Source organism: Corvus moneduloides, chromosome 16, assembly GCF_009650955.1.
Source record: "Corvus moneduloides isolate bCorMon1 chromosome 16, bCorMon1.pri, whole genome shotgun sequence".
In the NCBI taxonomy this organism is placed as follows: Eukaryota; Metazoa; Chordata; class Aves; order Passeriformes; family Corvidae; genus Corvus; species Corvus moneduloides.
Genome location: NC_045491.1, coordinates 1723649 through 1744035, shown reverse-complemented (window position 1 = coordinate 1744035; position 20387 = coordinate 1723649). Strand labels below are relative to the sequence as shown.

The 20387-nt window shown below is 39.2% G+C and overlaps 1 protein-coding gene across 2 annotated transcripts in view; it reads left to right on the top strand.

Annotated features, from left to right (window-relative positions):
• Window positions 1-20387, top strand: part of DNAH3 (dynein axonemal heavy chain 3) — a 57295-nt gene that overhangs the window by 23428 nt on the left and 13480 nt on the right. For both annotated transcript variants that reach the window (XM_032125863.1, XM_032125864.1), the window contains exons 27-50: window positions 223-333; window positions 1971-2085; window positions 2472-2670; window positions 3710-3818; window positions 4161-4274; window positions 5380-5556; window positions 6711-6802; window positions 7212-7431; window positions 8266-8400; window positions 9154-9265; window positions 9815-10056; window positions 10663-10763; window positions 10842-10947; window positions 12003-12132; window positions 12631-12867; window positions 13255-13358; window positions 14356-14650; window positions 15127-15306; window positions 16331-16454; window positions 16535-16691; window positions 17585-17728; window positions 18216-18882; window positions 18993-19158; window positions 19490-19706. In XM_032125863.1, the coding sequence (XP_031981754.1) occupies window positions 223-333; window positions 1971-2085; window positions 2472-2670; window positions 3710-3818; window positions 4161-4274; window positions 5380-5556; window positions 6711-6802; window positions 7212-7431; window positions 8266-8400; window positions 9154-9265; window positions 9815-10056; window positions 10663-10763; window positions 10842-10947; window positions 12003-12132; window positions 12631-12867; window positions 13255-13358; window positions 14356-14650; window positions 15127-15306; window positions 16331-16454; window positions 16535-16691; window positions 17585-17728; window positions 18216-18882; window positions 18993-19158; window positions 19490-19706 (4254 nt within the window). The remainder of the gene's footprint in view (window positions 1-222; window positions 334-1970; window positions 2086-2471; window positions 2671-3709; window positions 3819-4160; window positions 4275-5379; window positions 5557-6710; window positions 6803-7211; window positions 7432-8265; window positions 8401-9153; window positions 9266-9814; window positions 10057-10662; window positions 10764-10841; window positions 10948-12002; window positions 12133-12630; window positions 12868-13254; window positions 13359-14355; window positions 14651-15126; window positions 15307-16330; window positions 16455-16534; window positions 16692-17584; window positions 17729-18215; window positions 18883-18992; window positions 19159-19489; window positions 19707-20387) is intronic.

Here is a 20387-nt window from a genome sequence, read left to right as displayed (position 1 = left end):
ATATTTGAAGCTAAGTGGAATCCAGCTCTTCTTGTTCAGTAGTACCAGTCTGAAGTTTTAACTCTGAAGTTTCATGAAGAAAAAGTATTAAAGTTTTACATGCTGATTCCCATTTATTTGCAGCATGAGACAAAAGACATTTGGGGAAAGTAATTGTTATCAGTTCCATAATCTAATGTGTTTATATGACTTCTTGTGTCTGGAATGATCTTTTGGTTTAAGGTTCCTCGAAAGGAGTGGGTACTTCAGTGGCCTGGACAGGCAGTTATTTGTGTTTCATCCATTTATTGGACAGAAGAAGTGTCCAGGGCTATAAGGACAAGAGCTTTACAAGTAAGATTTTTTTTTTACTATTTCTAGGCACTGAACTCTGATTAATTAATGAAAAGCTCCTTTTAGCAAAGGAGAGCCTCAGTCAACAACATATTGCAATTTACTCACGCAGTGTGCTTTATTTTGTTTTTCCTTCTGTGTTGGGTCTTAGCAGAGGTTTGTTCCCATTTACTTTGGTGTGTATCAGGAGAAATCCTACTGAAGGAAATTGTATTACTTCATTTACAAATGATACTGGTGTAAGCTAAAGTACCAAACAAAAAGTGACAGACCATTGTTAAACACCAGGTGTTTTTATTTCTAATTCATGTCTTTACATGGGAAGCCTCAGAGAAACATGCAGGCAGAAATCTCTCTTTACAGAATGGTGAAGTTATTTCAGAGAATCACAGAATCAATGAGGTTGGAAAAGACCTCTGAGCCCATTGAGTCCAGCCCATGACCCAACAGCACTTTGTCAACCAGACCCTGGCACTGAGGGACACGTCCAGTCTCCTTAAACACCTCAGGGACAGTGACTCCACCACCTCCCTGGGCTGCCAATTCCCATGTCTAATCACTCTTTTCGTGCAGAAATTCTTCCTAATGTCCAACCTAAACCTCCCCTGGCACAGCTCAAGATTATGTCCTCTTGTCCTGTCACTTGTTACCTGGGAGCAGAGCCCAGCCCCCACCTGGCTCCAACCTCGTTTCAGGGAGCTGTGGAGAGTGGTAAGGTCACCACTGATTTCTTGGTTATTGCTTGGCTCTCCTGGTGAGGAAGGTGCAGCAGCCAAATTTGTTACTTCATACAAGAGACTTTTCTTACGTGTTCCTAGTGCCTCCGTCACTGCAGCAGTTTTAACTGTCACTTCACTGAGGCTTTACTCAAATGCCTGCTCAAGCAGTGGAAATAATTCACTGGGCTTTTCTGTGATCCTATTTAATCTGGGTGGATGAGGATTTATTTGGAGATTAATTCTGTCAACAGAATGTTTGGGCTGCTTTTTATATGTTGGAATAGAAAAGTATTAATAAGCTTTACACCAAATACTGTATTTTAATACTGGCTTTTTGTTTCTGTATCCCTACTGAATTTCTTAGATTTAACTTGCCTATATTGTTTAACACCAGTGGAAGATCTTATTCCATATATCCAGACAGAACTAAAAATGTTTATTACTTTCAGAGAAAGTATCCTGAACAATCCACAGCTGGAGAAAAATGAGAAGGAATCACGGAACAGTGAATCACAGAATATAAGGGATCTCTGGACTTCATGTAGTCCGACCTCTGTTTAAACTAGAGCCAACTAAACCATGTTGCTAATGGATTTGGTCCCATATGCCCATTCCTTTCTGGTATGGGGGAACCAAAACAAAGAGTATCTGCTCCTCTCCCATCATAGTGTTGTCATTTCCATTAGGAAGAAAGATAAACCTTCTGCTTATATTACTTTCAAGCCATAAATATTTTTGAAGTGTTCTTAGTAAAATAAAATGCCAGTATGCAAAAGAGAATTTAAAATGTTTGTGTAGTGCCCAGACTTCCATTAATATGTTTTGTTGGAGGGGCTGTCTACAATGATTGCACCCATAGGAGCTTAGGAACTGCTGGCTACAGCATCTCATTAATGCCTGTGTTTGTTTCTGTGACAGGATTTCTTGGAGAAGAGCAATCTACAGATTAGGGACATAGTTGAGTTAGTGAGAGGAAAGCTGTCCAGTGGAGCCCGGCTGACCCTCGGAGCCCTCATTGTCATCGATGTGCACGGTAATGTGCAGCTGCTGCTGCCCTTGTTACCCCTGGGGCACTTCTGCTCTCATTAGCTGGGTGGGCTCTTGGAGAGAGGCACCTAAAATGCTTTCTCTGAATCAGCCTTTACAGAGTTGTTGCTCAGTTCTTTCGGCAAATGGGGATTGCTAAGTACTGCACAAGGATCTCCCATCTACTTAGAACAGATGCTGGAATCTGGTTAAAATTAACCTGACTCCCTATTCAAAACAAGTGCAAATTCCTCTCTAATGTGAAATCCAGCCTCTAAATGTTGAATTACTCTTATATAGCTCTAAGTAAATGTTACTTTACTTATAAGTTGTTTTAAGTAAACTAACACAGTAGAAGTGTTTAGATTTTTCAATCTCTGTCGTACTCTGCAGCTCGTGATGTGGTCTCAAAATTGCTTGAAGATAAAGTCATAGATCTGAATGACTTCCAGTGGATTTCTCAGCTGAGATACTACTGGGAAGAGAATGATGTGATAGTGCGAATGATCACAACAGAAATGAAATATGGTTATGAGTATCTGGGCAATTCTCAGCGTCTGGTTATAACCCCACTGACAGATCGATGTTATAGGTAAAGCCATATTGTCTGTGAATAATGTTTTCATTTTTTGGATTGATCTATGTTTACTTTCATTTGTTCTAGTTAATAATAGCAGGAACCTCAGCAGCTAGTATTCTCCTGTAGAATTTAGAGGCAAATCTTATATATCTTTGCCCAAATATGGTAAAATATTTACAATGTATAGGCTTCTACACCAGTAGAGTAATAGACTCTATTGTATCCAACAAAGTGCTTCCGAAAAGAGGTGGCAGCACATGGTAATGGAACTGCAAATTCTACAGTAGCACTGGTCAGTTAATTAATCTGAAATAAGACACACAGTTTGGGTATGCCTGCCTGTAAGATAAATGAAGTAATTATAGAGCCCAAATAGTCCAAACCGGCACGCCTTCACAGATGTTTGAATGCAGTTAGCTTCCTGTTCCTCCACTGCCTTGCAAGAGGTTGTAATGGAAATGCTTCTGTCCTCAAGGTTTAAATATTCAAAGGCATGTGGTATTTCACTTCTGGTGAGCCCTGAGGACATGAGTCAAAGCCTTTGAATGAGGATTTTGTAAAATAATCAGATCACTCCAGTGTTAACAGGGATCTCATTTTAGTAAGATGTTCACTTGAAAAGCAATGTGATTCCCAGGTTTATCAACCTTTATGCTTTCTCATCCATTTCTAAGGATTGGCTGAATTTATAAAACCAGCTTCAAGCTCTTGCCAGTTCAAGTGCCACTTGAGGGAAATGCATGCTTTTGCAGACTCTACCATTTTGCTCATGGCACTGTTCATTTGCTTGTGTAATTGTGGATATACAAGGTGGATGCATGTAATAAAAGCCTTGACATTCCTTTTAGGCCAAGTGGCTGAATGTGAGCTTCCACAATTAGGGATCACTTACGAGACAATACTGGGTTTTTAGGGCAAGCTGCAAAGTCAGTAGAGAAACAAGTAAATTGTTTTCAGGGGAGCCTGGATAGGAAAATACTTATCAATCCATTCAGAAAGAATCTGACGTTAAAGATTGCTATTTCTAATGCCTGTGTTCTTGATAATGTAGGACGTTAATGGGTGCCTTGAAATTAAATCTTGGTGGTGCTCCAGAAGGGCCTGCTGGAACTGGCAAAACAGAAACAACGAAAGATCTAGCAAAAGCAATAGCTAAGCAGGTACCAAAACTCCCTTTTTTCTACTTTCCACTGTTTATGTTTGGATATATAGTAGATATTTCTTAAAATGCCATTCTTAAGCAAGTGCTGCTTGTTTTGTAGCTATTCGTTTACAGTTGGACTTGAACATGTTAAGGTCTTTTCCAGCTCCTCACCTGTGGTTCTGTTCTTTATTCACAGGACCAGCTGATAAGAAGCACACATTTAGGACTGTGTCTATATGGCATCCTGGTTTTCTAATCCAAACTTAGCAACTATAATCCCTTCCCATTTTAGATGCTAAGAATTTTATAGTGGACTTTGTGTTAATACTGAGAAATGCTCTCTGTGTTTTTGTTGTAGTGTGTCGTCTTTAATTGCTCCGATGGCCTCGATTACAAGGCAATGGGCAAGTTCTTTAAGGGGCTGGCACAAGCTGGGGCGTGGGCCTGCTTTGACGAGTTCAATAGAATTGAGGTAATGTTTTAACTCAGGCAAATAAAATGAGAAAGCTTTAATTTAAGACACAAGAAGTTTTAGATTTAGACATGACAGCAGTATTGCCAATTTTCTGCTTTTACTTGTGGTGAGGCCTCTTTGTTTTGATAATTAGTGACACAGAAATAGGCACTCAGCTGCCTGCTCTAGAAGCACACGCTTACCTGTGCTGTCTTGCAGAAGTATTGTGTTCTGGGTCAATTTAGCAGAAAAAAAAGTTCCTTTACAATTTTTTCTTTTGTATGTGACACTCATTTGTTGGGAAAGAACTGTTCTTGTCTTCTCCTTGAGAAATCCAGCTACAGCTGTGGAGTTGCATTTGCCTATATTCAGCACAAGACAGACAAATCCCAGTGGAGTTATTCCTGTAATGACTAGAACTGGGTGTCACTAACTGAGTGACCTGGTCACCAAGCTGTGTAAACAGACACATCTAATTCCCCCCTTGATCTTACTCGGGTCTTTTTGGTTTAAATTTGGTCCCTAATGGCTTTGGATAAGTTTTATTGTTACTTTGATGGAATTCAATTTAAGTACATACTAGTAAATGTGGAAATTTCATTAAATTCTATTTCGTATGATTGGTATCTTTAACTCCTTAATTTTTCCATTTTTCTGTTGTAGCTTGTTTTCTAGTGAATTCAAGTGTTAGCATTCCTTGTCCAGTATTCTTTTACCTTGATACTTTAAAACACTCTGGATTGGCACTGGGCAGCCTTACCTATTATTTACCTTCAGTTTTGGGCATTGAGTGAGTCAGTTTTTCCAGAGAGCCTAAACTCTGAGTTGAAGGGAAAGTGCTTTTAGAGGCCTCCAGAGGGAGTTCCTGTCCAAGTAACTTACATTCAGGCGCATGGTACTTCCCTGTGGAGGCTTTTAGAAGCCTCTGTTGATCAGCCTCTGTTAGTTGAGTAGAAATAGTGGCACTAACTTTCAGAGGATCCCTTCCATAGTCAGCTAATATATAGGCTGAGGGTGATTTTCCCTGGAGGAATGCAAACACAGCCATCAAAATATGTAAACAAAACCATTTTATATTATCTCCAAGTGTCTCATGCTTTCCAATCTGTTCTGTCTGTATTAGGTTGAAGTGTTATCTGTAGTTGCCCAACAAATACTTAGCATCCAGCAGGCTATTGTTCGCAAACTCAAAAAATTCATCTTTGAAGGGACAGAGATCTCTCTTAATCCCACATGTGCTGTGTTTATTACGATGAATCCTGGCTATGCTGGACGAGCAGAGTTGCCTGATAATCTGAAGGTAAGTCTGAAATCCTGCTTTCTTGTAGAAATTAAACTGAATTTTCAACTTCTAGTCTATAGTGATGAGAAAAGTCAGCAGTCGAATAATAAACTGATGTGCAACGGTTGCTTAAGGAAGAAAAACGCCATCACTCTGAGCATCCCCTCCCTTGCTGCTTCTGCTGAGCATCTCCCCATATGCTCTGGAACAGCCCTTGGCTCAGCTGTCCTGGCTGAGTCCCCTCCCAACTTCTTGTGCACCCCTATCCTCCCGGCTGGTGCGTGGGGTGAGGAGCAGGAAAGGCCTTGACTCTGTGTGAGCTCTGCTCAGCAGTAACAAAAACACCCTGGAATTATCAACACTGTTTCCAGCACAAATCCAAAGCACAGCCTCAGGCCAGCTACTGTGAAGCAAATTAACTCTACCCCAGCCAAAACCAGCACAACTGATAACGTGTTCAAGTGTACCCCGCTGTGCTTTTCTCCAAGCTTTAGTAAACAGTTAGGGTTGTACAAAATGCACAGATGAAAGGGCTCAGTCTAATCATACTGATACCAGTTTACAGGTTTAACTGTGCTCTCCCTAAGTGGAAATTCTCCGGGTTTACAATGGCTTGGTGATCCCAATCCCAATTGAAATTTATTATAACTTTGTGAGTTGCTGAGATGCTGGTATCATACTGATACCAGTTTACAGGTTTAACTGTGCTCTCCCTAAGTGGAAATTCTCTGGGTTTACAATGGCTTGGTGATCCCAATCCCAATTGAAATTTATTATAACTTTGTGAGTTGCTGAGATGCTATGGAGAGACTGATACGGTCTTGGTTCTTTTTCTAGCATTGCCACAATTCTTTGCATCATCTTTTACAGGGCATTAACCACACTATGTGCTAGTTTGTCTGTTATGAAAGTGAGATGAATGTCACCTCCCTTTTCCTGTATTCATAGTTCTTTAGAATTGACTCTTTCTAAGCATTTGTTACTGCAGTGCTTAGCACAGACCTCTTGAACCTCTTGATAAGATCAGAATAGAATAGGACAGATTTCTAAAGAAGTCTCATAGATTTCAAATGATTCATGAATTTATGGAGAGATGCTATTCTTACAAAACAGGCACAATTTATTACAGTATTCCATAGTCCAAAGTTGGCATCTTTCTTTTTTCCTTATAGGCACTGTTCCGAACAGTTGCCATGATGGTCCCAGATTATGCCTTGATTGGGGAAATTTCACTTTATTCAATGGGATTTCTGGACTCTAAGAGGTAAGACATGCTGAATTTTCTACCTTAGTTGAGTCTGATATACCTCATTCCTCTATAAGGCATTGAAGGCATACATGGAAGGCTGTCCATGTTTTTTTTCCTCCAGAAAGTACTTCTTAATCTCCTGCTTCCTTGTCAATTCTCATTTACCACCTCATGTTGCCAGATGTGCACTTCTACACAGGATCATTTGGAAAATGTATCAGAATATCAGACAGAATTCCTAAATGATGCACACATTCTCTAGCATGGCATAATCTACAGTCTTGCTTCCCAGATGTTTTGGGCCATCTTGTCAGCTGCTGTGTCTTAGAATCACTGCAGTTACTTTGTGTATATAAATAGGTAAATTATTTTCCTTGCATGGTGAGCTATTTTCACTTTACATGCTATATTTTATTATCCACAGTCTTGCCCAGAAAATTGTTGCCACTTACCGTTTGTGCTCAGAGCAGTTGTCATCTCAGCACCACTATGATTATGGCATGCGTGCAGTTAAATCTGTCCTGACAGCTGCAGGGAACCTAAAACTGAAGTACCCAACTGAAAATGAAAGTGTGTTGTTACTTCGGGCTTTGCTGGATGTTAATTTGGCCAAGTTCTTGTCCCAAGATGTGCCATTGTTTCAGGTAAGGTATCAGGCCAGTGTGTTTTAGGTTTGATGATGATGAGATCCATTATAAGAACCTGCAGAAACAGGTCATTATCTAAATTTAGAATGGTTTGATCTAGCTGATGCCATATTAGTGTAGAGTTATTTCAGTCCACTGATCTGGAGGAACTCTTTGGTTCTGTTAGGATTATTTTGTAAAGCAAACTTTCAATGGTGCCTTTAAAGTTATTCTAGAAAATGTTGTAGAAGGTATCTTGTTAAAAATCATCTTGTGCTGTTTCATTTGTGGAAATCATCCTTTGAAATGTCACATTCTGACTTTGTGCTCCAAAAGAGATGTGGTGTGGATAATTAAGGTCAATTAGAAATTTGAGTTCAGAATAAAAATGAAGAAGTTTCTGTTTGCATGCTGCTTTAATAGGAAGTAAAGATTATGTTAAGCTACAAAGCAATCAATATTAAAGACTAAAAGCTAGGGTACAAGCACAGCCACAGTCACTGCTCTGAAATTTTGGAGCACATACCCTTCTATTTAATCACTGAAATTCTTTCAACTACTTTCACATCCTTTTGTGTAATCCTGATGGGGGCAAATTTGCAAAGTTTAAGCTTCTTTTTGCAATAGCAGTATGCTTATGAAAACTGCAGGCACAGGTTTCAGTTTCATGTATACAGAATACTTCCATGGCTTCAGTTTGCCTAGAAGTTAGTTTTGTTAGTTTGTTGGTTAGTTGGCTGAGTACATTTGGTTTTAAGCTTCTGTTATCTGTACGAATATTGTTTTACTTGGGAATTTTCTCTTTTTGTAACCTATGTTTAAATGGTGTTCTATTCTGTCTTTCCTTAACAGGGTATCATATCTGACCTGTTTCCTGGAGTGGTTCTTCCTACACCAGACTATGACCTATTTTGCAAGGCACTAACTGAAAATATTGAAAAATTGAATCTTCAACCAGTGCCATGGTTCATTGGAAAAATTATTCAGGTTTGTTTTCACATACTTCTGGGGATGAAAAGCATGAGAGCAGAAACATTCTTCATTCACTGTCTGTGTCATGAATGAATAGTTAATAATTTCCTTACCAATTGATGGAATATTACAAATGGAGTATTTTTACTGAGTAAAAATCATGGAATAAAAGCCTGCTTTTCTCATAGTGATTCTGTAATTCAGACAGTTTGTGAAGGAGCTAAACCAGGAAATATCAACCTCAACCTGATAAAAAAGTCTGTTTGATGGTGGTTTTGCTTTGACTTGAGGTTTGACAAGATCTTGTGGGGTGACTGAAGAAGTTACCACTCCTGCAGTCTAAAGACAGCCTCTGTGGGACCAACCATATGCCAGATCCTCAGAGCTGTAGCTTCAGTCCCTTCTTGTCAGCTTCTCTGGTAACCACTGATTCCAGTTCAGGCCCTTTCAGTTCAGGGCTGTGATCTGCAGTGTCTCGTTTGTGCCCTCACACCCTGCACAGTGCTGCTGTTGCAGCTGAGAGATGACATTTAGCAAGGAGAAAGGGAGGATGCCTGGGGAAAATGACTTCTTAAATTGTATCAGTGAGAATTGCTATAAAAGCATGACTGCCCCCTGATTCGGATGAAGGCTTTGGTCAACCAGCAGAGTGCAGAGATTTGGTTGTGTCACATCTGAAAGCAGGAGAGAGACTTCTAATTTCATACACATAACACATAACACTTGCTTTTGTGCCATGTTAAGGAGTGGCTCTCCTGTCACTGGCAGGTGTACGAAATGATGCTGGTGCGCCATGGTTTCATGATTGTTGGAGATCCTATGAGTGGGAAGACCAGTTCATACAAAGTGCTGGCTGGAGCCCTGGCTGATTTGTGTGCAGGTAACATTGTCCAGCCACAAACTTCTCATTAAATGAAGTCAATTCTACGACTGTTATTTTTCCTTTGCCGAGATAAGCCCAGGTTGTTAATTGTCCTATATTCTCCTTCCTTGACTGCAAAATTTCTATTAATTGAACTATTTTTGTCTGGTATATTTGTCTGATAGTATTTTTGTTCACATCTGCTGAAACAGTAAGCCATACTAATGTGTTTATGCTTTTCTGAATTTTGTTAGGCATTTTATTTGGCATAATACTCTTGAAAAAATTTGCTCTGATAGGATATTGTAAGTAGCTCCCCTAAGTACATGAAATCTATGCTGCTGTGCTTTTTCTTTTTTTCATGTGTTTTTTACAGCAGACTTCTTGCTTCCCTTGTACAAGTAAGGGAATTTCGTATTTACTGCTACCTAGATGCCAGATATCTGGGGTTTCTTGCTTTGAGCAGCTAGAGTAGGATCCTCAGGAATCATTGAGTTCTGTACTTCAGCTATTGAATAAAACTAACCTGTCAAATTCTCAAGCTTGTGTGTTTGCCTTTTTACACAGCAAATGCCATGGATGAATTTGCTGTTGAATACAAAGTTATTAATCCCAAAGCCATTACTATGGGGCAGTTGTATGGCAGTTTTGATCCTGTAAGTCATGAGTGGTCAGATGGAATTCTTGCAAAGGCCTTCAGGGAACAAGCATCTTCTACCACAGATGATCGCAAGTGGATTATTTTTGATGGCCCAGTGGATGCAGTTTGGATAGAGAACATGAACACTGTGCTGGATGATAATAAAAAGGTAGCCTAATTTTTTGCCTGTAACTTCGTCCTTGAACAAACAGACTTGATTTTAGTAGTAGCAATATTGGTACTATGTTAGTCAAAGGAAGTGTGAAACTCAGGAAAGGCTGATGTGCTTAAAAGCATTGCTTTATTTCCCCAATAGTATGAATGGGTTTAGATGGTATTAGATAATATTAACCTGTTACTTCTCTCTAGAAGCCTTGTCTTGCTTCTTCTTCATTGAAATGAGGTTTATCACGGAGGCTTTTTTATTGACCTTTTTAGGAAACTGAAATGCATGAACTCAGTTCTGTGACTGAAAACTGAACTTGCTTAAATTACCAAGTGAATAAATAAATTTAAAAAAAAGATGCACGTGATAACTGCTTTTTCTTGCAGAGTTATTTAAAGATAGAGCATTGTTCTCTGTTTCTCTGCAAGCCTTACAGTAAGACATGGAAAAGTTGAGGTAAGGTCATAAAATATCATGTATTGTAAGGATACAAATGAATGAATGAGGAGTGACACTAAGTAAAATTTTCAGTGATTTTATGGCATTGCTTTGACTGCACAATCAGCACTGACATGACTAGACCATGTTTATGTGATGCTCTTCTTCCAGTTATGCTTAATGAGTGGTGAAATAATTCAGATGAATTCAAAAATGAGTTTAATCTTTGAGCCAGCGGACTTAGAGGAGGCATCTCCAGCAACTGTCAGCAGGTAATGTGAGAGCGTTCAAGCTTGAACTGTCCCGCCTTGCACATGTATTCCTCTACCACAGGTGTTTGTTCTTCCCAGGTGTGGTATGATCTATATGGACCCACAACAGTTGGGTTGGAAGCCACTGAAGGATTCCTACATGAAAACTCTGCCTCCAAACCTGCAGGAAGAACACCGGGCGCTGGTGCGAGACTTCATTTTTTACCTAAGTCTAATTTAGATTAACTATAAGGTGATATTCACAGTTTGCCCACTTGAAGGCAGACAGGGGGAATCAAAACTTTTTTATTATTACCATTGACAGCTTAGTCTTGAAAGCCTTTTTCACCTCATTGCTTGCATGACAGAGAGCTCTTTGTGCTGTGTATTGTACTATGTCTTCAGTAGATGCAAATAAAAGTACATGTTGGTGAGAATCAGCTTTCAATGAAAATTTTAAATCCCTATTATTAGGCATTAAAATCTAGTAAAATAATTGGAATGATATTAGGATTGGAGCTGTAGAAAACTTATTTATGTGATTTGAGAAGATCCCCTTTCAGTTTTTACAGGAAATTAGAATCAAATTCCCAAGAAGTATCAAGACTAGAAGAGTTCTTTATTTATAGTTTTCTTAGTTCATAAGAGTAAAATAATTATTCCTTAACCAATAGATAGCCTGACCCTTTGGTGCATCTTCTTGAGTACTAGTTCCTGGGAAAAGGGTAGGTCATGATTCCTGTCCTGTTTTCCAGTTTGAGTTCATGGAGCAGATACCACCAGCCATGGTCAGTATTAACCCCCCTGCTGTGGCACTCCTGCAGGCACCAGTCTGCCCCAGCATACTGGAATTTCTGCTGTGGCACAGTATCTGTGCTGAGTCCTCAGTAGGGGGCCTCTTTTTAAGGGAGGGTGAAGCCTTTGCCTTTGCTTCTGTTGGAACAATTTTGTTGTTGCCTAAGCAAGACAGGGGTCTCTCTAGGCTGAGCTTCTGCTCTGCTGTCTGGATTAGTAACTCGGTAACAGAATTCCTGCTGAAAACTTCTCCATGGTAAAAACAACTTGTTTTCCCCATCAGATAGTGATGGTGTGACTTTGTGAACATTTCAGTACTGCCTCACACAGGCCCTTTCCTGATCTTCTCTCTGCCAACCTGGAGAGTTTCTGATGCCCTATGTTTGACGGAGGGTGAATTGAGGGACAGTGGGGAATGTGGCAAGTCCTGCATTGTCACACAGCTGTTTCCTTTTCTCCTGGTAGGTCAATGACTTGTTTATGTGGCTAGTCGAGCCCTGTTTAGATTTCATTCACCATCGTTGCAAATTCATTGTGAAAACGTCCTCTATTCACCTGAGTTACAGCTTGATGAAACTCTATTCTTCTCTCCTTGGTAAGTACCCTAAGCCACCTTCTTTTTATTTCAATTTTTCTTTTTTGTTCCTGCCATGTCCCAGGACAAAATGCAGGTTATAAGATGCAAGGAAATACCACAGGAATTCCTTACTGTTGAGTTCATACAACACACTCAGTGATCTCACTGATCAGTATTACTAATAGTTCTTTGACCAGCATACAGAGCTTTCACATTTGGAAACTGGTGTCACTACAAAACTGAATATGATCTTGTGAGTATTTTCTGTGTTTTGCTTGCTGTTTGCTACCATCTGAAGAAGAGAGTTAGGACTCTTTCTAAATATTTTTCTTCTAATTTCATTTTTATTTCTAAACAGTATTTTACACAGACAAGATCCTCCTTTTGTAGATTGGCTTCATTCCACTGAAAACAGTGCTTTACTTTTGTCTCAGGGTAGTTTTGCAAAAATGCATTTTGAATTGGAGTTTATGGTTGTTACTGGCATTTAACTAAAATTCAAAATACGTGTTTTAGATGAAATAAAGGAATCTGATGAAGAGGACAGGGAAAGCTTGTCCAATCAGCAGATCACCTCATGGCTGCAGGCCCTTTTCCTTTTTGCTTTGGTGTGGACAATTGGAGGGATCATTGATGCAGACAGCAGAAGAAAATTTGATTCGTTTTTCCGCAACTTGCTCAATGGAATGAATGAGGAAAACCCACGCCCTAAAAATGTGAAGCTTAACAAAAATAATATCTTCCCAGAAAAAGGTGCTTCTTCGTAACTGTACTTGCTTGGCCTTTTATAAAGCAGTAAGAAAGCTTGGCACCTAGTGTGCCTGGCAGATGTTAAGTCTGCAGCAGAGCCACCATCTGCCAAGCCTTGGGCTGCACAGTTGGGTGCCCTTTCCTGGCTCTTTTACCCAGGAGTAGCATATGCCTTCTGTTGTACTCAAACAATGTGGCTGAATCTGACCTAAAATAATTTGGTGATGATAATGGCAGTGGGGGGGTGGGGGGGAATGGGAGAATGGGGGTGTATTTTGTGTATCTACTAGAAAGCTTCCATTATCTCAGTGTTGAACATCTCACACTCAAATTAATGAAGTTTATAATTTAATCAGTGGGTTTTCCTATGTTGTGTTTTTCAATTAACAGGGAGTGTTTATGACTTCTATTTTCACAAGCGTGGCCATGGGCAGTGGCACATGTGGACAGACTGCATCACAAAGGAAGAGCAAGTTATCGCCCCAGGGGCTAAGGTGCACAGTGGTGTCTTTATTGTAGAAAATAATTATTTGACTAAATGATTTAGAGGTATAAATAACTATATGAGGCTGTTTAATGATTGCTTTGCAACATTTCATTAGTCTCTGTAAGCTCCTGTTCATGCTTTTGTCTCAGTTCTGGTAGCACTGACACTGGAAGTTCAGCACTGCAGGTGCACATGGAGCCCTGAGGTTTCCTGGTGGCTAAAATTTGGGTTCTGCTTTTTTCTCTAACAGCCTCTGATATTGGGGAAACCATGGCAGGAAAAAGCCAAAGCCTGAATTTCCATTCCTTCATTTCTGTTTCCAGTGGTTAATCTTATGATATTATGGTATAAGTTACTTAGAGAAAGCAAGCAAAGAGATTTACTACTACTTTGGGATATGGGGAACAGTACTGAGAGTCCTGGATCCCCTCCATATCCAAATAGGGACACTCAGATTTTGATGGCAGCTGTGAACTGAATGGAAGTGAAGCACATCAGAGATCTGCAGATGAAACTTCAAGATAACTTAAGCTTGTTCAACTTTTCATTCCATTGTAGTTGCAATTGTCTTGTCTATTAAGTACATGAGAGATGTAAGATTACATTTCATTCTGCTGCTGAAAATCTTCCCTCAGTATCAAATCCACAGCTGCTAATCATGAGTAAAAAGTGAAGAAGAGAAAAAAATTTCCAAACCAGTGTTCCTTTCCCTTTGCACAGTAGGGTAACAGAACTAGGCCATACTTTATAGTTCTCCATCCAGGCTTTATATAATGTTTGTAAACCATGATATAGATAATACTGGTTGTGCTATTGTCTGTACAAGCCCTGAACAAGACGTGGGGCCATAGTATCTACTAGAACCTTGTTATAGCTTAGGTTTTCAGACAATAGCATTTTATAAAAATGCATTTGTGCTGCAGGGTTCCTGTAGTTGCTTGCAAATTCATGTTGATTAAGGTATTAGATGTTTGATTTTCCTGTTTTATTTTACTTTCCTGCAGGTATCTGAGCTGATCATTCCAACAATGGAAACTGCCAGACAAATGTTTTTTCTTAAAACATATGTGGAGCATAGTGTCCCTTTGCTTTTTGTGGGTCCCACTGGCACTGGAAAAACAGCTATAACAAACAATTTTCTACTAAAACTTCCAAAGGAAAAATACATCCCGAGTTTCATCAACTTCTCTGCAAGAACCTCTGCTAACCAAACCCAGGATATTATTATGTCCAAGCTGGACAGAAGAAGAAAAGGATTATTTGGACCTCCTGCAGGGAAAGAAGCTATAATTTTTGTGGGTAAGACATATTTTTCATTTTTAAAAATCGTTTTTATTCCGGCTTTAGGCAAAAGAAGTGGTTCACTGAGACTAGTAAATTTGGATTGCCTCAGTGCTTTTTGGCTTTTTTCAGGTATCCAGAGAATCATAGAATCCTAGAATCTCCCGAGCTGGAAGGGACACACAAGAACCATCAAAGAATTAGCACTGCCCTTGCTGAGAGGTTTAAGTGGTGGTTGTCTTCAGAATAGTTCTTAGAGTTGCAGTGGGACATGACATGAAATAAAACAAAATCACCAGCCACACTAAATTAAGCCATCACCCCTAATTATCCCTGCGAGGTATAATTGTATTTGATTTTGGTTACTTCAATGGGAAGCATAAATAAAAACACACAGCCTTTTTCTACCTCTAGTTCAGTTATTTTTCCTTCTTAGAAGAAAATGAAATTCCTAAACACTGAGGTTTTTTATTCAATGTCTGTGTTCTCCACAGATGACCTAAACATGCCTGAAAAGGAAGTGTATGGAGCGCAGCCAGCTATTGAGCTTCTGAGGCAATGGATTGATCACGGGCACTGGTACGACAGGAAAGATGCATCCCACATCAGTATCAGAGATGTGCTGCTTGTCTCAGCTATGGGTCCCCCCGGGGGAGGCAGGAATGACATTACAGGTAGGAAATGCATTAGTGTGGCAAGTGGTTATCTAGCTGACTGAACTTTAGAGGTGGGTTCAGGTTTGCTCATGGCAAATTCTACATTTATCTGTGACTGGTGAATCTACAGGTGCATTCACTGAGTGGGTCATTCCAAGTACAGGTCTGTTAGGTTCAAGTTCAAATCTCTGCCTTTTCCAGGGGGAGTTTAATCAACCTTAGAAAGAATGTTTTTATGTTGATCAAACGGTGAATGACGGAAGTTGTTCTAAAATTAGCAATGGAGATTATTTCCATTTTCTATTCTTTGGAAAAGGGAGGGAATACATCTTCTTACCATGCTTCTGGCAAGTCTCTTCTGAAGTTGTATCTGCTGCTGCTAAGTAGGCTGCCTGCATTTATTTACAAGCATGTTACCTGCAACTCCATGATTCCTGTCACAGCAGCATAAGGGAGGTTATATTTTCTAACAAAAAAATTACGTAAATAAAAGCCCTAATGTAGCTGCAGCTGCATTACTATAGGCTACATACATCTGCATTGTTATAAAGCACTTCCTTCTACTTCCCTTCATATAAACACTGTGGTACAGATATAACTGTATATGCTCTGAGGAGGCTTTATGAAATTAACTATTCTGATATAGCTGAATTTCTAAAATTTACTTGGGTAGAGACTGATTCTTTTTAGGTGAAAGCCAGTAACAAGATCCTTGACTTTGTAAAGTTTTACTGTGTCATATCATAATCAATAAGGCTGGGTGAGCTGAAATTTCAAATTGGGTAATAGCGGCCTTGTAATGGAGATGCATGGTTTACAGACTCAAAAGAGTAATTTTAAGTAAAATACTGATAAAAAATATAAACCAGTTTATATTTCTTTTGCATCACTGCTAGGGCAAAAATTTGCCAGAAACAAAATCATGAAGCTGGTCCCAGATTGCAATGTTGTTTTAGTGACAGTCAGTCCTAGAGGATGCTAGCTGAAAGGTGGAAGGATATTTGAACATTGAAATCTCTCTGCATCCATCTGTGTTTCACAGGACGCTTCACACGGCACTTGAATATTGTCTCTATCTGTTCTTTCAATGATGACATTTTAACCAAGATTTTCACTGCAGTTACTGACTGGCACTTCAGCAAAGGCTTTGATGCTTCATTTCTGAGGTAATGGGATCTATTTCCTGTAGCACCTTTGTTGTCTTTTACCTGCAGAAGTCAAAATTGTATTTCTTTTCTTTCTTAAGGCTGGGTAAGATGATGGTCCAAGCGACATCGGTGATTTATAAATTGGCAGTTAATAATTTTCTCCCAACTCCTTCAAAATCCCACTATGTCTTTAATCTACGGGATTTTTCCAGGGTTATTAAAGGAGTTCTGCTCTGTCCACACACTCATTTGCAAGTAAGTTGTAGTTTAATTATGTTGATGTAGAAGAGAGCAGTAGAAAAAGTAAATTATTTCTATAATATCAGTAAGTAAATATCTCAAAATATATGAACTATGATTTCAATAGATTTACAGGGTTTAAAATCAGAATAGTCCCTGAATACCTTGGTTTGTATTTTCTGTCTGTCTCTGAGGGAGAGAGCTGTCATTTTGTTAATATTCTTTACATGTAATACAGTTGGGCCCAGAGGTCCAAGATCCTCCTGTTAAAGTCTGTACATCAAGGCAGACAGTCCCCTCTGTTGAACTTGCAAACTAAATACAAAAAAGAAACAAACTTGAGAAAAGACTCAGTTTCTCTTTTTACAAATGGCAAACAGTCATGAACAGGACTGAATAATTTCATCCTGAGTTTGCCTCTTGTCACAAACTACAAATTAATACTGAGAGATGTATATGATATTCACCCTTCTAATTTTTTACATCCCTTTACAGTAAAATGTCAGATAAAAAGAGTATTAAAGGTTTTATTTCTGCTGGAGGAATGTGTTTGGTGCAGAAACAGAACAAACCAGCTACAAGCTATTCAAGGGAAATCTTAGCCAGGGTGGGTTTTAGGGCTTGGGTTACAGCCCATGAGCCAGACCTTGGAAGGACGGAGTAGAGAAAAAGGTTTGACATGAGAGTCCCAGTTTGTGTTGGCAGGAAGGACAAGATGGTAACTAGGTGAGGAATCCAGTTAAGTTAGCAGATGCTGGGCCATGTGCTGAATGGCTTGGGATTGAAAGATTCCCACTGAGTTTAGTATGAGGTATAGCAGGGTCCAGATGGACATTTCTAACCTTTTCTTTTTGAACAAATCCTGCCTAAGCTATATTTATCAATTTTGTTTGTATTTGCATTTTCAGGATGGAGATAAACTGATCAGACTTTGGATTCATGAGGTTTACAGAGTTTTCTATGATCGCTTGGTTGATGAGGATGACAAGAACGTTTTCTTTCAGATGGTACAAGAGACAACATTAAACAGCTTCAAGCAGAACCTTAATAAGGTATTTTTGGGTAATGTGCTGGGACCAAGATGATACTGATGCGTTTTCAGAAATACTTAAACATTGAGATTAAATCTGTACTGGAGACATTTTGCAATGTTTTGATCAGTGAATTTAAAAAGTGTGGACAATCTTCTATTCAGCATTGAGTATTATACATATTTTTATTCAAGATACTTCGTATCAGAATGTTTTATAGCTTCTGAGGGATACTGTGTTGGTACAGAGGACCAACTGAAGTGGAATAAATGTCTTGCACAGCATTTATCTGTGTTTTTACTTAAGATAAAAGATTATTTGGATGCTCCAATGGGTGTAGTGGGTACCTTTCTGAGAAGCCTTTTGAGAACTTGTTCTATATTTGACAGCAGTATCTCTCTGTGAGGTATTCATATGTGGAAACCTGCATGTCAACCTACAGAATTATGAGTTTAAGGAAAATTCCCTAATAGTTAGAATTATCTGTTGATCCTTGTCTTTTTCCTAGGTACTGGGTCATCTCTCACCTACTGGAAAAGTCACTGATGATAATATTCGTGCCCTGTTCTTTGGGGACTACATAAAGCCGAGCAGTTCTGTCAAAATTTATGATGAAATCACAGACTTAAAGCAGCTGACAAGCGTGATGGAATTCTACCTTGAGGAGTACAACAATATGAGCAAGGCACCGATGTCCCTGGTCATGTTCCAGTTTGCTATCGAGCACATCTCAAGGATATGCAGGGTACTGAAACAGGACAGTGGACACCTGCTGCTGGTGGGTGTTGGCGGGAGCGGCCGGCAAAGCGCGACCAAGCTTGCCACCTTCATGAATTCCTTTGAGCTCTTCCAGATCGAAATTACCAAGTCCTATGGCATCAGTGAATGGAAGGATGATATTAAGCAAGTCATGCTGAAAGCAGGTGTTGGTAACAACAATGTGTCTTTTTTGTTCTGCGATAATCAAATAAAGGATGAATCATTTGTGGAAGACATCAACATGCTTTTAAATACTGGGGATGTGCCTAATATCTTTGCAGCAGATGAGAAGGCTGAAATTGTTGAGAAAATGCGAAGTGCAGCAAGGGTGGAGAACAGGAGAATTGAAGCCACGCCCCTTGCTATGTACAGTTTCTTTATTGAAAGGGTGAAGAAAAATTTGCATATTGTCTTAGGTCTGTATACAATGTGTTATTTCTCAGAATATTTTTATTTAGGTTTATTTTTTTTTCAGCTTCCTAACTGCAAAGAAACTTAGGTGACAACCATGTTTTTATTTTTGTAGCCATGAGTCCTATTGGAGATGCCTTTCGGAATCGATTACGGATGTTCCCTTCACTGATAAACTGCTGCACCATTGACTGGTTCCAAACGTGGCCTACAGATGCTTTGGAAATGGTTGCTAACAAGTTTTTAGAGGATATTGAGCTCAAAGATGACATTAGAAAAGAGTATGAGTTTATCTCTCAAGAAACATATGAATCAAAAGTTTGTTCCCCCACCCCTCGTGCCCCCAGTGTATTTGATTGGGAGACTGTCCTTATAAATGGACAAAGCTAAGCCAACTCTGGGATTTCAGTGCAAGTCAAAGATACCCCGATATATGTATCTGATGTTTCTGAAAATCTCTTCAACAGGAGTCCAAAATATTTCTAATAATGGGGAAAATACATTTCTGCCTTCCCTAACACTAACATGACTTCATAAGCTTAGAGTAATTTTTTGATAGTTGACATAAAGACAGACTGTATTTTCGAAGTAATGTGGAAAATTTTCCCCTAGGGTTGTGTCAGTGTGCAAGTACTTCCAAGAAAGTGTGAGAGAACTCTCTGCTGGCTACTACGCTACGCTGCGCAGACACAACTACGTGACACCAACTTCCTACGTGGAGCTGATTCTCACCTTCAAGACTCTGCTGAGTAGAAAAAGGGAAGAAGTTGACATGATGAGGACTCGTTATCTTGTGGGACTTGAAAAGCTTGAATTTGCATCTTCACAAGTAAGTTTCAGATGAAAATGCTGAATATGTGCCACATGCATACTTCATGTATGGGGTCTGTATGGTTGAAGCTTACAAAAATAAAACTTACTAATTTGTTCTTCACTATGTTCATGATGCTGTTGATAGTTTTCTACAGAAAGCCAGCAGGAAAAGTTAGATTACTGCTTAGTAAATTGAAGAAATTGTAATCTCTACGTTTGGATTATAGCTCTTCATAGCAAACAAAATTGAAATGAAGGTACTCATTAAATGTTGAAGGAATAAACCTTATAAATTTCATTATTGTCTCAAAACCTTATATGGAGAATCCATGCCTCAGAGTTCTAGGACCTATTACCCTTTCCAAAATAGAGGAGAAATTGAAAAACATTGTAAGAGAATATTAAACATTAATTCTTGAGTAGATTCCCAGTAGGAAATGGATCAGATTTATTTATTCCAGATAAATAATCCCTTTTTCAACCCATGTGATCCAGGGATTGATCTTTCTAAGGCACAAACTCAAGGGGCTTCTGGATAGTTGCTGGATGAAGAAGAAGATCCAGTTTGCAGCTGTTGCTGTCACTAATTCTGTGTTCCATTCCAGGTTTCTTTTGAATTTTGTTTTCCAGCTGTGCAATAAAGGATTATTTGGACTTTCATTATCTGAAAGTGACTGTGAGGAAAAAACAGAATTAA